We start from the raw sequence: 16,903 nt of genomic DNA, 5'->3' as shown, positions 1-16,903 counted from the left end.
TATGTTTTACACAGCGGATGCCCTTCCAGTCGCAAAACATTACTGAGAAACACTCTTACATTCACCCACACACTCATACGCTAAGGCCAATTTAATCATCCAAGTCACTTATAGCGCATGTCAGTAGATTGTATGGGAAACCGGAGCACCCAGTGGAAACCCATGCGAACACGGGGAGAACATGCAAACTCCACACAGAAACGAGAACTGACCCAGCCGAGGCTCGAACCAGTGGCCTTCTTGCTGTGAGGCGACAGCACTACCTACTGCGCCACCGCTCCGCCCCTATTATTATTATTTTTTTATTATTACATTTGGTGCAGATTTTTTATTTTAATAATGAGTGCGCACCTATGTACCTGTTATGTTCATTCTTGGTTTAAATCAATGCTCTTATGTTTGTCTGTTTCAACAGGTCAATGGAAAGGACTTGTCCAAGGCGACACACGACCAGGCAGTGGAGGCCTTCCGTATGGCTAAAGAGCCCATTATGGTCCAGGTGCTTCGTCGGGCTCCCAGACCCAAACCTACAGGCCCGACTGGGGAAGGACAGGTCGTGGACATCAGCACCCAGACAGACATCACCTTCCAGCATATCATGGCCCTCAGCAAACTGCCTACATCCTCCACTCCTGTGGATGTGCTTGAACAGTACCTCCTGCCAGAGGGGTGAGTGACAGATTCCTGGACCACTTACAATGCTTATTAGAGATTTTGGAAACCTAACTGTGGATTATAGCAGAGGGAGTAGCTATTTGTAGCATTTACATGGTTTTTACTTCATTTAAAAGTTGCTCTGCCAGCTCAACAAGATTTTAATATACTTGTTAGACGTTTAGGCCCAGGGCACAAGATGAAATTAAGTTACGTTCATTTATTTGGATTTACCTTATCTATCTGCATGTGTCCTCGGGGTTTGTCTCTCACAGGTTAAAGCTTTGAAAGTAGAGTTTAATTAATTTTTGTACCGCCAACATACAACTTATTTCTAATTCCCATGCTTGTCTTTACTTCATTATTTCATATACTTTGTAAAAAACTGAGTTTTGAAAATAGATAATGACTGGTGTTGTCCAAGGATAAAGTGTCACATAACAGGGCTCGAAATATGCGCTTGTAATTTAAGCTATGCGACCTCATAATATATATTGGGAGCATTCGTGCAACTGCATATAATGGTTGTAGTGCGACCTGTTTTTTTTTTTTTTTTTTGTTTTTTTTCTAAAAACTGCCGCTATATTGGTTCATATTAGCTGTCACTCACTCAAGACTTTCCGCTGTCAGTCGACAGGGAGGGAGCTTTTGTGACCGTGGGGAATGCAAATGGCTGAAGAGTGAAAAGTACACTGAATCTTGATGCGTTGCATGCACTGCGTGTTCAGCCAACACAATCTCACGTTTCCTCGTGAGATCAGGCTGCAACAGCGCAAATGTCCGCTAAAACACCATCGCCAAAGAAGCTTGCCTTTACTGAGTTTAAACTGATGCGAGTTATAACAAAGAACAGTATTGCGCCGGTGGTCATCGGGAGAATCCTGCTCTGCCCCCCTCATATTGGGCCGGCTGACTCGCATGCTTTTCCGCAAACACAGAAAAATGTAATTCAGCGCGTAACGAGGCTGAGCATTAAAACAACACGAACCGAAACCAAAACTTTTAAAAGTGAGACTTTTCTTCCTTTCTTTTGTCCGTTCTTTCTTGAGGTGTATATTATTTTTCTATTTAATTACTGATGACTGCTTTGCAGCTTTCAGCATTGAATTGAATGATTTATTATATTATATCATTTGTTTTGTAGCAGAACTATTATTTATTGAATTGACATGCATATAAAAACAATAGTACAAAATAAATATTTCTTACTACAATGCTTCATTTGTGTTTGATGCAAACCATCAATATATTTTTCATAAAGTAACAGTAGGACTTTATATAGCAGATGACTTACATTAAAGCACATTCAAGGCAGCATGATGATGAGAAATTTAATTCATTATTAGTATTATTGTCATCGTCGTCATCATTAATATTTTATAATTATTCAACATTCATTTTGGAATTACTGCACGAATATTAAGTCATCACAGCATTAGTTAGATAGTTTTTTTGGGTTTTGTTAGTCCCAATTGATGTTGTTTTCGAATACAACAAATCCCTTAATATACAACTTGTCAAATATATCATTCATTTTTGGTGAGTGCTCCAAAATTTTTTCTGGTGCTCCTAAATATTTCAGGTTGGGAGCACCAGTGCTACCAAGTAAGAAAGTTAATTTCGAGCCCTGCATAAGTGTTGTAAAATTGGCAATCGTAGCTCTAAAATAGACTGGATGAGTAAAACAACAACAAAAAAATCATTGTACACATTGTCACATAGTCATCTCACATAAGCTAAGAGGTTGTAATGAAGTTAGGAACCAAACTGGTGACATTTTATAGAGCGTTTAACGCTTGAACACATTGCTATTTTCTTAATTATAGTCCCTCTATGATGTTATTTTCAATATGATTTGTTTTCTGTTTTCTAGGCACTCTCCAGCTCATGAATACTTCGACCCTAATGATTTCCTAGAGGGCATGCAGCACGAGATAGAAAGAGAAGAGCTGGAATATGAGGTAATGTACCACACAACGTCTCCCTTTACTCCTAACTCAATTCACGATAAAAGGATGACTGAAGACATAAAGAAAGACATGCTGACGCCAGGCCTGATGCAATCTGTCTCTGCTGATCAATTGGTGAATTTACCAAACAAACCCTCAATAACCTCACACAGGCACCCAAGTGGTCAGCCGTACTGATATCAAGTAGCCTTTTTCGCCCTGAAACAGATGCGAGAAGAGGATATCATTATTTACCTTTGTCATTGACTTATACTTCGGTGAAAAGAGATAATTGGATAGGTTGGGATCAGACTGGCCTGATGGATCTCGGTGTACAATAAGCATAGACAGATTGCAGCGTAATGAGAGTGTTGGGCAGTGAGTCATGAGGGTCACAATGAAGGAGTCCATAAAGAGATGAAGTTCAGAGACTTATAGCAGCAGATGCTCTGCATGCAGTACTCTCGACGACCTCTCATTGGCCCCTGAGGGCCTCCAGGTGACACGGTGGGGGCCTCCAGACAAAGATCAATGACTAGGATGGGGCCAATCTGAATGCTCAACACCACCTCCTCCCTCCCCGCTTGTTTACCTTGATTAATGCTCTTGCACCTCAAGGACAAAGGAAAGAGAGTTTTAGATGCTCTAAGGTTGGCAATGCAATAATACATAGTGCTCAGGGTCTTTTCGTAATGTGCTAGAGAGATTTGTAATCATGTTATGTAATGAAATAACCAGCTTATAAAGTTATAATCAACAGTTACTGCTTAGGAAATTACACAAAAACCCATTTTTCAAATTGTGTCTGGTACCGTTAAACTTTTCATTGTATTTTGTAGGGTTGCATCATGCATGGTTTACTGGTACTATGGTAGTATTGCGATATGGCTTCAAAATACTCTCAGTGCCATGGTAGTTTATAAACAATAGTATTATCATTAATAATTTACCTACAATAGATGTTGCATGTGGAAAAGTCACTAAAATGTTCACATGTTGGTGCAACAACAGACCCATTTTATTTTAATAATCTGTGGAGCCCTTTAAGGTTGGAAAACGGTATAGAATTCGCACCTTTTATGGTAGTCTATTGCACGTTTTCTAACACTTTAATTGGAACACACATGTGAATCGGTTCATTTCTGCTTCTGTTAATATGATTTAGTAACTACAACAACATCAACAATATCTTTCTTTAAAGAACGACTCACAAAGTGAAATTTTAAATTCCATTGGATTGTTGCCTGATAAGACTGAAAAAAATAGATAAAAATCCCAAAATAGCAACAGAAAACACTGAAACAATTTTGAGCACTTATATAGCTTAATTTTGTTGGTAAATGCTCTTTTGTAACAAATTTAATTTGGCATTTTGTATCTTTATTTTAATGTATTTTTTTGTTGGTCAGTTATTTACAAAATAAACAAAAAGAATGAATACATTTTAGGTGAAGTGAGGTGCAAATAATACTTTTTGGCCTTAAAGGAATTATTTATTAAATTAAAGAAGGCCGATTATAACATAAGATAAAGTATTTCTGACCACTTTCTTTATAATTTGAGTTATGAATTACAGTATCACAATACTGCTTGGTATCATAATACTTGAGTTGTTATAGTATCATAAGATTATTTAATGGCATCGCGACAACCCTAATCTTTTGTGACAACCTCCACACATTTGCACTGTAAATTCTCAATACCACAATATAAAAAAACTACTGTTTTCAAAGATGTCATGTAAAAAGAAATACAGTATTCTTTATCAAACTTGTGTATTTGGTATCATATCAGCATTGAATTTTGAATGAACTGAAGACTAAAGCCTTTGTTAAAAATTCAGTTTTGCCATCATAGGGAAAATTTTCATTTAAATAAATAAAAGCTGATTAAAATGGGAAGGTTATTTTTGTTTAGTACTGTTTGTAATGGTACTATTTTAATGTATTTAGTGCAAATGGACAGATTTGGTGAGTGTAAGGGTTTTCTAAAAATATTTTAAATTTATGTTAACTCTAAAGTTATGTTAACATTACAACAATAAACAATAAAGATGTTCATCTGCACTTTTAAATGCATTACGTACAGACAACAATATTGTACAGAAAATGTAAAAAGCTGTATTAGACATACCAAGTAAGTGTTTGGTAATGTCATATCTCATATGTCATAATAAATATGTTGAAAACACTTGCATGTATATTATAGTACATACAAATACACAGGGCAGGGCGATAGGGCAAAAATGTCATGTCAATAATTATTTTCCATATTGAAGGATAACGATATATATTTCAATATAAGTTGTTAATGCTTCCAGATTTAAGAGTACCCCAACCTGGGGCATCACCTTTTTCTAATTACCTAGAAAAAGGTGATTAATATGAACATAAACTTTTGGATGTCATTCAGCTGTCCTTCACACTTTTAAAATGTCCGCTACGCCCCTGACCCCAACTATGACAGAAGCCACAAAAATTAGAGGGTCCAATAAATGGCCTTTTAGATTTCCATTGCTGCTCATTTCTGCTGTGAGATTGACCCTTAGATTATTGTAGAGTAAAAAAGTCCAGAGCTTATTATCGTTGACATAAATTTGATCAGGATTCAATGTAATATCGTTTATCGGCCCAGCCCTGCAAATACATACTGTATATGTTACCTGAGCTAGACAGGTTTTCATAAGATTCACCTTTTTACAGATGTCAGCTAGATAAATGAGACATGACACTTGTACAGGTTTGTTGCAGCATGTAGCTCCGTATAATTCAAATGTGTAGATCAACACATCTGTTTTTGTATATTGCAATGATTAAACTGCCTTTTTACATTGTTTAGAATATCAGCTTCCTGAATGGACGTGAAATCTGCTATGCATTAAAATATCATTGTTCTTTTAGGAAGTGGATTTATACAGAACAAACATCCATGATAAACTGGGGTTTACCGTATGCTACAGGACCGATGATGAGGATGAGACGGGGATCTATGTCAGTGAGGTGAGTTTTCCTGAAAGTAGCTGTTTATGTGTATGTAATGTCTGGCACATTCTTTAAAGCCTATGAAGCCACTTTGTTCAAGTTTGTATTCTGGGTCACCATTGTTTCTCATTGCACAGATTGATCCAAACAGCATTGCTGCGAAAGATGGAAGAATTCGAGAGGGAGATCGGATTATTCAGGTTTGCTTTATATCAGTGAGATTATTTGAATAAGTCTTAATATTCAGGCATTTTGCATAAACAAATCTCCACTTCATAATTTAGATCAATGGCATTGAGATCCAAAACCGTGAGGAAGCAGTGGCTCTTTTAACCAGTGAAGAACACCCAAATGTGTGCTTGCTATTGGCTCGGCCAGAGATACAGGTGAGATGCCAGAAACACATCATACATGCTCTTTACCAACTCTGAAGGGCAGCTGATAGCTTTTGTCCTGTCCTTGTTGTACTAGCTGGATGAGGGTTGGATGGATGATGACAGAAATGACTACCTGGATGACCTTCACATGGATATGTTGGAGCAACAACACCATCAGGCTATGCAGTTCACAGCAAGCATGCTTCAGCAGGTACAGCAAATCCATCACAAAGTCACTCGTGGAGTAGATCAGTCAATCACAGCTCAGCCTGTCATCGCATGACATCCAACATATCAATCATAATTGTCTGTGTCTGTCACTGTACAGGAGGTAAAGCAGTCAAGCTAGGACTCTGGTTTAAAAGAAAGCATGACTACATTTTAGGGCCCCAAACATCCATTTTAGAAGTGGACATCTGTGCTTGTGTAAATGTGGTAAAATGCATTTTGACTATTGATTTAACCAGTTAGAAGTGTAAACCGACACCCAGTGCCAGTATGGTCAACTCCAATGCTGAAGACAGCAATAACCATAGACAAGATGAGTTGACAATTGCCTGTGTAAAGGGGGTAACAACTTCTGTACTTTAAACAAGACTTTGAAATGGCTCTTAATTTAGTTTAATTACTTTTATTGTATGATTAATTTAAAAGGTACAGAATTAGGCTTATAGCTGTTCGGTTTAAATGCCATACAGTATTGTACTTATTTGTGTACTTCATTTAAAAAATGTATCATGACAGTTAAAAGGCAAATATGGCTGTATAAACAATTGCTAACATTGCTGTTATCAGTAATGAAACTTAATAAGAGGGCAATTATTGTAGTTAATGTAATAGCTTGGTTTTTTTTTACTATACCAGTGGCAAATCGATACTTACAATGCATCCGGAAAGTATTCATAGTGCTTCACTTTTGCCACATTTTTTGTTACAGCCTTATTCCAAAATGGATTAAATTAATTTATTTCCTTAAAATTTTGCACACAATACCCCATAATGACAATGTGAACAAAATATTTTTTTGAAATTGTTGCAAATTAATTAAAAATTCACAGCCTTTGTTCAATGCTTTGTTGATGCACCTTTGGCAGTAATTACAACCTTAAGTCATTTTGAATATGATGCCACAAGCTTGGCACACCTGTCTTTGGGAATTTTTACCCATTCCTCTTTGTAGAACCTCTCAAGCTCTATCAGATTGGATTGGGAAGCGATGGTGTACAGCCATTTTCAGATCTTTCCAGAGATGTTCAATAGGATTTAGGTCTGGGCTCTGGCTGGGCCACTCAAGGACATTCACCGAGTTGTTGTGAAGCCACTCCATTTATATCTTGGCGGTGTGCTTTGGTTCATTGTCCTGCTGGAAGAAAAACTGTCGCCCCAGTCTGAGGTCAAGAGCAATCTGAAGCAGGTTTTCATTCAGGATGTCTCTGTACATTGCTGCATTCATCTTTCCCTCTATCCGGACTAGTTTTTCAGTTCCTGCTGCTGAAAAACATCTTCACAGCATGATAGTATTAGCCTGGCATTCACTCCAAGGGGTTTAATTTTAGTGTCATCAGAGAATTTAGTTTCTTATGGTCTGAGAGTCCTTAAGATGCCTTTTGACATACTTTAGGGGGGAGTGGCTTTTCTCTGGCCACTCTACCATACAGGCCTGATTGGTGGATTGCTGCACATATATGGTTGTCCATCTGTAAGGTTCTCCTCTCGCCACAGAAAAAAGCTGGAGCTCAGACAGAGTGACCATTAGGTTATTGATAACCTCGCTGACTAAGGCCCTTCTCCCCCGATCACTCAGCTTAGATGGTCGGCCAGCTCTAGGAAGAGTCCTGGTGATTTCAAACATCTTGATGAAAGCCACTGTGCTCATTGGAACTTTCAGAGCAGCAAAATTTTTTCTGTAACCTTCCCGAACCTTGTGCCTCGAGACAATCCTGTCTCTGAATTCTACAGACAATTCCTTTGTCTTCATGCTTGGTTTGTGCTTTGACATGCACTGTCAACCCTGGGACCTTATATAGACAGGTGAACTCCAATTAAGCTGCTGAAACATCTCATGTATGATCAGTAGAAACAGAATGTACCTGAGCTCAATTTAGAGCTTGACGACAAAGGCTGTGAATACTTACAGTATGTACATGTGATTTTTCAGGGTTTATATATATATATATATATATATATATATATATATATATATATATATATATATATATATATATATATATATATATATATATATATATGTATATATAAATTTGCAACAATTTCAAAAAATCTTTTTTTCTCATTGTCTTTTTGGGGCATTGTGTGTAGAATTTTGAGGAAATAAATGTATTTAAGCCATTTTGGAATAAGGCTGTAATATAAAAATTGTGGAAAAAGTCAAGCACTATGAATACTTTGCAGATGCATTGTAGATTCGCCATCAGTATCATGAAAGAACCCAAACGATTCCTTATCCTGGCTTGAATGTATTCATACATAGAGTATGGTGTTATTGAAGGTTTTCACTGAAGAGATTAACAATATACCCTGAATTGTTTTGTTACAGAAAAAGCACGAGGAAGATGGAGGTACAACAGATACAGCCACACTGCTCTCCCACCACCATGAGAAAGACAGTGGTGTGGGCCGCACTGATGACAGCACTCGCAACGATGAGAGCTCTGAGCAGGAGAATCTCGCAGATGACCAGACCAGCGCCTCCACCACACTGGGCAGCCGGCGCAGACTCGCATACAGTCAGGACACCCTTGGCAGTGGTGACCTCCCCTTCAGCAGCGAGTCCTTCATATCTGCAGACTATGCAGACGCAGAATTCTTGGGTGACTTTCCTGCTGATGAATGTGAGCGGTTTCGGGAACTTTTGGAGCTGAAGTGCCAGATGCAGAGTGCAGGCAGTAGTGGTACCCCAGATCAAAGCTTGTTGTGGCCCAGTGGTGGACAAGGCGGTGTTGGAGAGGAGGGTGTCGACAAAGAACTGGAACTTCTGAATGAGGAGCTCCGCAGCATTGAGCTTGAATGCCTGAGCATAGTCAGAGCGCACCGCATGCAGCAGTTACGGGAGCAGTGCCGCGAACAGTCCTGGATGCTGCACAACAGTGGCTTTCGCAACTACAACACAAGCGTAGATGCAAGGCGTCACGAGTTAGCAGACATCAGTGAACTTCCGGAAAAGTCTGACAAGGACAGTTCCAGTGCATACAATACTGGTGAAAGTTGCCGTAGCACCCCGCTCACATTAGAGCTCTCCCCGGACAACTCCTTGCGACGTGGAAATGAAAGCCAAGCAGAAGCAGGGGCAAGTAGCAGTACCTCGGGTCCCAGCAGAATTCTCAAACCCCTTCTCTCACCCGTCCAAGAGGCTTGCAGCCCCACTAGGGGCCGTCCAACATTATTAAAAGAGTCAGAGGTTGGTACCCAACCTGAAGTCAGAGAGCGCAAAGGAGGTCGTCATGCACATCCTCAATCACCCTACAAACATGCCCACATCCCGGCTCATGCCCAGCACTACCAGAGCTACATGCAGCTGATCCAGCAAAAGTCAGTGGAGTATGCCCAAAGCCAGATGAGCTTAGTAAGCATGTGCCGGGACCCTGTCACTTCTGCTGACTTGGGACCCAAGATGGAATGGAAAGTGAAGATCCGCAGTGACGGTACCCGATACATTACCAAGCGGCCAGTTCGAGACAAGCTTCTGAAAGAGCGAGCACTACGGATCCGAGAGGAGCGCAGTGGGATGACCACAGATGATGATGCCGTAAGCGAGATGAAGATGGGTCGGTATTGGAGCAAAGAAGAGCGCAAGCAACACGCCGTCCGTGCCAAAGAACAACGTCAACGTAGGGAGTTCATGAAGCAGAGCCGTATGGATTGTCAGAAAGAGCTGGGGGTCACCACTGAGGACAAGAAAGATGTCAACATTATCGAACTTAGTCACAAAAAAATGATGAAGAAGCGGAATAAGAAAATCTTTGACAATTGGATGACTATCCAGGAACTGTTGACCCATGGTACAAAGTCCCCTGATGGGACACGAGTGTACAATTCCCTACTCTCTGTGACTACAGTGTAGGCTCTGAAATGTTCTGTATATAGGACACTACCGATGGGGTAGACAATTCTGCCTCGTTCAATGCGGCAACATTTGTAAATAGGAAATATGAATGCCTTGTCTGAAGGAGCCATTTGCCAAAAGAAGGTACAACGAGAGTCTGAAATATTGAATAGGATGATGGTTTTATACAAGAGATAAGAACGTGTTTCTTATTTGCTCTGTTCATTTCTATATTGAGCTTGTGGTTTGAAATATTCTGTTATTGAATCATGACCATTCGGACTCTAAAGGGTTTTTGGACAACAGTACCAAGACCATAAAGAACCATTAGAATTTTTGTTTTGTTTTATTTTTTTTACGAGTAAACTAACAGTCAACAGTATTGTACTTATTTATGCATACATATTGCTCATTAAAGCAATGCAGATATTTAGCTTCATGATCATCACAGAAAATCGCCGGGTGTTATTGTATACCTTTCAGTCATTATGACAGAGTTTTACAACAAATAACTTTGCTTTACAGATTTTAAAAGGTGCTGTTTTTTTCCTAAAGTTCTTACGTCACACGGCTACTGTTACATTTGTCATACATCAAACATTTATTGAAATCTAAATCTGTTTGTATTATTGTTGATATTAATGTCTGTTGTAGACAAAAAGCCTTTTATATAGGTCTCCATTGTATTGCAGCAAGATAATACAGTTTAACAAATCATTAGTTAGACACGCAATTTGATGTCCTGTAAAATGAGAGAAATAATAAATTATTGTTTTATATTTGATGAGCTTTCAAAATATTGTGGTGAGCTGTTTTGTCGTTAATTTCATCCAAAATAAGATGCAAAACCATTGAAATGACTTAAACAAAGGTGTGTGTAGATATGTGTGTGTATCGGTTCATGTCTGTTAGGAGGGGTTGCGGGTGGATGGTGTCCACACTTCAGTGACCACTCGACCTCAGGGCCACTGACCCAGCCAGGCCTCTGTTTCTGCTTATCTGTCCCCAGCTGTGTGTAACTCTGAAACATAGAGCTCAGGTCAGTGAACAGACCTCTATCTCATTACAATCACACTGAAAGGTCTGCAATGCCACAGCTGCAATGAGCGCCACAGCCAGCTGCATTCAGAAAAAAAAGACTACCGTTCCTAGCACACAAGCTAGCTCCGTTTTTTTTTCTGGTAAACTGCATGTTTTTGCATTTAATTATAGAATCAAATCAAGTGCAAACAAATGTTAAAATTAGGGATGCACCGATGCCCAACATAGGCTCATTCTGAAAACGTAGCCTTATACACATTTCTGGAGATTGTGAATAATGTAGCCACAAGTACGTATGGCTGCATTTCATTTTGTAAACGAATGCTACAGGGCAGTATGACACCGTTCCTGTTCGTACTTACCTGCTGAACCCTTACCTCCGTATGGACTGCTTCCTGGCTGTTATTAGTTTGTTCAGTTAGCTCAGCATGTACGTCGGTGGACTTGAGATGGAGAGAGGAGATGAGAAAGACATTGGGGTTCAAGTCCGGTGAAAAACAGTTCCAGATAGCAGGTAAGACAAGAACAGAAGCCAAAAAATAAAATAAACAAGTAAATAACAGGGTGAGAATGTGGTAAAACATAGTGAAAATCATACGAGGGCATTTATTTTTCTGAATTGCTTTTTAAATTTGTCAGTTGGGTTCAGGGAAGCGGGTGGGCGGGTCAATCTGCTTTTTAAACTATTGGTTGGGTTTAGGGAAGGGGGACGGTGGGTCAGTTGATCGGTCAGTCATTCAGTCAGTCATTCAAACAGTCACTTAACACTGGCCTCTGGTGGATTTATGAGAGAACAGCAGGCACGAATGGCACTCGCAAGAGAAATTTTAGATCTCAAAAAGCGTACACTGCGGCCTCTAGTGGATTTGAGAAATTAAAAACTGCAAAAAGAGTACCTTCTGGGATATATTTGACGCTCTCCAGAAATGTTTATAGAGGTACATTTTCAGAATGAGCCTGAGTTGCCGAAAACAGTATCGGGCATCGGGTTGATACTTGGTTAAAATACTCATACTCATATCATACATGAAATGCCGATACCACTGACCAATACCACTCAACAGTAATTCACTACATGGATTTGTTTTGCTGTTCTGACTGACTTCAATGTCTTAATGTATTAATTATATATTAGCAGCTTATTCCTTAATCCGTTTATAAAATACATGATTAACAAATGTATAAGCTACTGAAGAAGAAACCGAATGTGCATTATGATCCAAGCTAGCACTCATTTTATATACAAAAACTATAAATATAAAAAATTAAGAAATTTTAGGTAATGGAACATTATATAAAAAATATAAACTATTATATATAGTGGACTACAGGCTAAATAAAAGCACCTCATCAAAGCTGAACACTGCGGTCACTGTGCACGTCTTTTACCAGCTTCTGTAGAGATCAGATAGTCTATGCATGACAGACGACACAATCTCAATAACCATTTCATGCTTGCTGTCAACTAGGCTACATTATTTAAGGGCATTCGTTATGACATTGTTAGGATCTGTTGTTGTCAAACTTCTGTTTCCTTTTTAATATTTAGTCCATATCATCACAAAAAATCATCTATTGCCAGAAACTCAAACATTGTGAGATGATGGTCATGTGATTTTTAAATGAGAGCATGCGTATTTGTGGCAGTATGTCAAGTTAAAATTGCTTAAAACATCTTAATATTTTAGAGAAAGTAGTCAAAGTTTGCATAACCAACTATTGATCTTATCCACATGTGACCCACCCATAGTTATGGTGGCTTGAGAAAGCCAACATTCTGTTATACTACTTTAACTTAGTATTCTTCTTCTGTCTTCTTCTTAGACTATTTTAAGAATGCATCCCCTCCTAGACTGTTCATACTACAACCACCAAACCAACTCCAAACCTCCAAACTAAACTGAATTAGGTTGTTATATCTTTTCCAACTGACATATGGTTCGACTTACGGTTTTCCAAAAACTGTCCCGGAAAATTCAGAAAAGTCACAAATTAAAATACTATAAACATACTAGCAACATGTTAATTCATACTTACGTCATGTTTACAACATGCTACTAGAAACATGCTAGTTCATACTAGAACCACGCAAAAACCTTGCTAATTTATACTAGAAACATGCTAATTTATAAGAGAACCATGCGAATTACACCTTATCAACCACTTAGCAACACATTAACAACCTAGCAGCCTCCATTAATTGCACTTTCATTGAAACTAAATCTATGAAGTATCGGAATCGGTACTCTGTATCAGCGAGTACACAAAAAAAATACTATAAACATACTTGCAACAAGCTAATTCATGCTAAATTAATGTTAGCAACATGCTAGTTTATGCTAGAAACATGGTAGTTCATGCTAGAAACATGCTAGCGATATGCTAATTCCTACTAGAACCATATTACACCCTAGCAATGCCTTAACAGCTGCCTTGCAACCTCCATTAATTGCACTTTCATTGAAACCAAATCTATGAAGAATCGGAATTGGTACTCTGTATCAGCGAGTACACAAATTAAAATACTCGTACTGGTATCGGTTCATAAAAAAGTGGTTTCAGTTCATCCATATTGTTAAAACTTGTATGAACTTTTTTTTTTCTTTTTTTTTTCAGAACAGTTTCAACCAATGGTCTGTGTTTAGTCGAAACATGAAGTTTACCCAACAACAAGCCCCCTAAGAAATGTTAATCTGCAAAAAAGCTCATACCATTGTGTACTTTTGCATAAATACTAAGGGAATAATTATGTTAATAAGGGAGGAGAGGGAATGTGCTGTCAGCCTCCTCCTCTCTGTCTTCTTGTATGTAATTGATTGCTTCTCTGCTTGCCTGAAGGAGGGCTGCTTCTGTGATTTATGTCCGCGGAGATCTCTTCACACACACTCTTTTAATAGGAGATAACAGCGTTCCATGCGAAGGCAAACAAAAAGAAGCAACAGCAATCAATTCTGAGTCATTCCCTTTCCGGGCCAGGAAGAGAGGCGAAGTGGAGATTGCTTTGATCACATTCTCTGCTTTATTTTCATATAGGTAATGAATGAAGGTGGGCAGCGTGTGATATGGCCGGCCGTCCTCCGGTGTTAGTTTAGGAGCTCCTCTCATTTGTCTAAATGCCACTGCAAAAGAAAATGAGAAGCTCCAGAGTAAATCGGCTGTTGACCGATAAGACCGCTGTTTGCGTCCTTGGCTCTTGTTCAGCTTTGTGAGAGGAAAGAGGCTGACAGGATGTTTTCATTGTTAAGAATGTGAAATAAACTCCAGTCTCTGGCTTGGGAAGTTACCAACAAGTACCATATGACTGCAGGCAATGCCTAAAACCTATTAGATAACTGTGTGTAAGCAAGATTTTGAGGAATTTGTTTGCTTGCTTATAAAATGTGGCTATAGAATACATTTTCTCATACTAATAATACAAAGAAGAATGAGATTATTTAATCTCAAAGCAAAAAGTAAGTGGGTTTTGGCAATAATTTGAGTATTCGTAGTGGGTGATATAAACAAAACTTGTTAAATATTATAACCACACATTTGGTTTTGCTGTACCAACCACAGTTCAACTATGTTTGTAGTAAAACTGGTTAAATAAATTTAAATCAATATGCCACACACACACACATATACACCTAAAGGTGTCAACAATTTTGGCCTTGACTATATATATCAGCATATATGAGTAGTCCCCTTACAAATCTTTTAAATTGATATTTTCTATAGTAAGCTTTACAAAATTATATTTGTGTACATACATTAGATCAGTCAGTATTGAAGCCAAATCTGGACCTAATCTAACAAAAAAACTAACAGTAATAAAAATTATTACACCTAAATTTATATGTTAGGAGAAAAAATAAATTTTACATTTTAAAAAGAAGAAAAAACACAAGAAACAAAAATGATATACAATTTAGTTTGTTGTTGTTGTTGCAATATTTCTCTTGAATTTAAATATATTATCTTTTTATTTCTAAAGTATATACATCATTTTAATAAATGTATTTGTAAGGCGGTGCAGTGTAGAGCTGTCGCCTTAAAGCAAGAAGGTTGCTGGTTCGAGCCTCGAACAATTAAGTTCTCCCAAATAAAATCAGGAATTGTGTTATTTCAACTAATTTCAAATAAGTAATTTGAACAAGCAGCAAAAATATGTTTTGCGTAAACAAACAAAAAAAACTCAGAAAACAGGTTTGTGACAGGTGAAAAGGAGTAAATGATGACAGAATTTTTAGTTTTGAGTGAACTATGCCCTTAAATATTAATAATTGTATGCTTCCATAGTTTACTATGCCATGAGGCCAACAGTTTTTTAAGAAAGGCAGTGAACTATGGCAATATTCTGGAATATGAAGAATTTACAACATTGTATAATTTTCTCTGCCAGCCAAATTCTTCAATTGTGTTAAAGAGTTTGTCATCATGTTGTGTGCATTTATTTAAGATGTTTCTTTACTTTAATGAGAGGAAAACAATCATGCCTAAACTTTTTCTGGATGAAGTGTATTTTTTTGCTAAAAAAATGTTAAAACAGACATGTCAGACGAGTGTTGCATTATTACTCTATATACCTTCCCAAGATGTACATTTTTCTGGACCAATTTTTCTGACAGCATTCAATAGAAGAGTGTGTGGTTATTACCTGAAAAGTTCAGCATATCCAACAAAATAAAAAAGGTGATTTTAAAATTTTGCATAATGTATATCATACAAATTCCCAAACTACAAACGTTTGCAAACTTGTCTGATATATCTTATTTGTGTACTTTCTGCAATATACATGAAGAAACTTTATTTAACTTATTCTACACTCACGTTAAACTTCTATGGAACAACATTGTTTTGTTTATCATCCTTATTTAAATATGATTTCAATTTGTTTATAAAAGATATAGTATTTTGCTGGTAATGATCATGCTCTTGATCTTTTTTATACTCAAAAATAAGTTCCTAAGGGCAATACCTAGAGTTAATACTTTCCTTGCTGAAATTTCGTTCAACATTTAATCTCTAAAGCCTATGTATAATAGGAAGAATAAGTTTCTTAAACATCATAATCTTTTTTTCTTAATGATTGAGGCTGTAAATTTTTTTTATTATTATTTATTCCCTAATATTGTTATTGTATTTTCTCTTTTGAAAAAAAAAAATGTAAAAAGAGAGAAAGGCAGTAAAGTCAGATTGTTGATGTAGTGTATCAGATTACATCTGTCTCCGTTAGCTCTCACAAAACACATAGCCTATCTAAGGATTTATCAAAACACATATTTAATTACACAATAACACTGGAACATCAAACACAGGGAGGGTGACATTACAATACCGCTACAGTACAATAAAAATGTCAATTGAAAAAGATCTAGCACAATAATTTATGCAGAATAATTGACCACCTGAGGTACCGTACCTCATGTATTAATCATCATAACAAAACCCACAAATTATTATTCTAAATTTACAAATTCTAAGAAACCATCAAAAAATAGCGGAGGAATGAGAATATGTAAGATACAGGTCGTTTTATACTCACAAGAGCTTGACAACCGTGCAAAATTCGTCTTTGTAACTGTCGGGGCAAGCAGTTTTCGCGCCCTCCATCACGTACGTGGACAAGAAAACGCGCTTGCCATTTCAAGGTCGTCGTCAAATATTGTACGGTAGGTTTTTTAACATTTGTCTAAGAATGTTACAACTTTTGTGAGTTTATATGAGCCGTGTGAATTCGTGAGTTCGTCGTGAGGTTGTTTCTGTACATGGCTGGTCATATCGAATCCTTTTTATAACGCATACAAATAATTACCCTCATTCCTGAATAATTCGTCCTTTTCCCATCATAATTAATAT

The 16,903-nt window shown here is 37.6% G+C and overlaps 1 protein-coding gene and 1 long non-coding RNA gene across 7 annotated transcripts in view; both read left to right on the top strand.

The window, feature by feature from the left end:
* Positions 1–10,821, top strand: part of pdzrn3b (PDZ domain containing RING finger 3b) — a 157,683-nt gene extending 146,862 nt beyond the window's left edge. For 4 of the 5 annotated variants that reach the window (XM_073952402.1, XM_073952403.1, XM_073952404.1 and 1 more), the window contains 7 exons: positions 416–669; positions 2,528–2,615; positions 5,504–5,602; positions 5,722–5,784; positions 5,869–5,970; positions 6,056–6,172; positions 8,519–10,821. In XM_073952402.1, coding sequence (XP_073808503.1) covers positions 416–669; positions 2,528–2,615; positions 5,504–5,602; positions 5,722–5,784; positions 5,869–5,970; positions 6,056–6,172; positions 8,519–10,042 — 2,247 coding nt within the window. In that variant the 3' untranslated portion in view covers positions 10,043–10,821. 5 annotated transcript variants of the gene reach the window in all.
* Positions 10,822–16,263: 5,442 nt separating this feature from the next.
* Positions 16,264–16,903, top strand: part of LOC141386348 (uncharacterized) — a 68,255-nt gene continuing 67,615 nt past the window's right edge. For both annotated transcript variants that reach the window (XR_012408177.1, XR_012408178.1), the window contains exon 1: positions 16,264–16,716. This is a non-coding gene — a long non-coding RNA (uncharacterized lncRNA). The remainder of the gene's footprint in view (positions 16,717–16,903) is intronic.

Source organism: Danio rerio, chromosome 6 (genome assembly GCF_049306965.1).
Source record: "Danio rerio strain Tuebingen ecotype United States chromosome 6, GRCz12tu, whole genome shotgun sequence".
NCBI classification, from domain to species: domain Eukaryota; kingdom Metazoa; phylum Chordata; class Actinopteri; order Cypriniformes; family Danionidae; genus Danio; species Danio rerio.
This window is presented reverse-complemented; position numbering and strand designations above follow the sequence as displayed.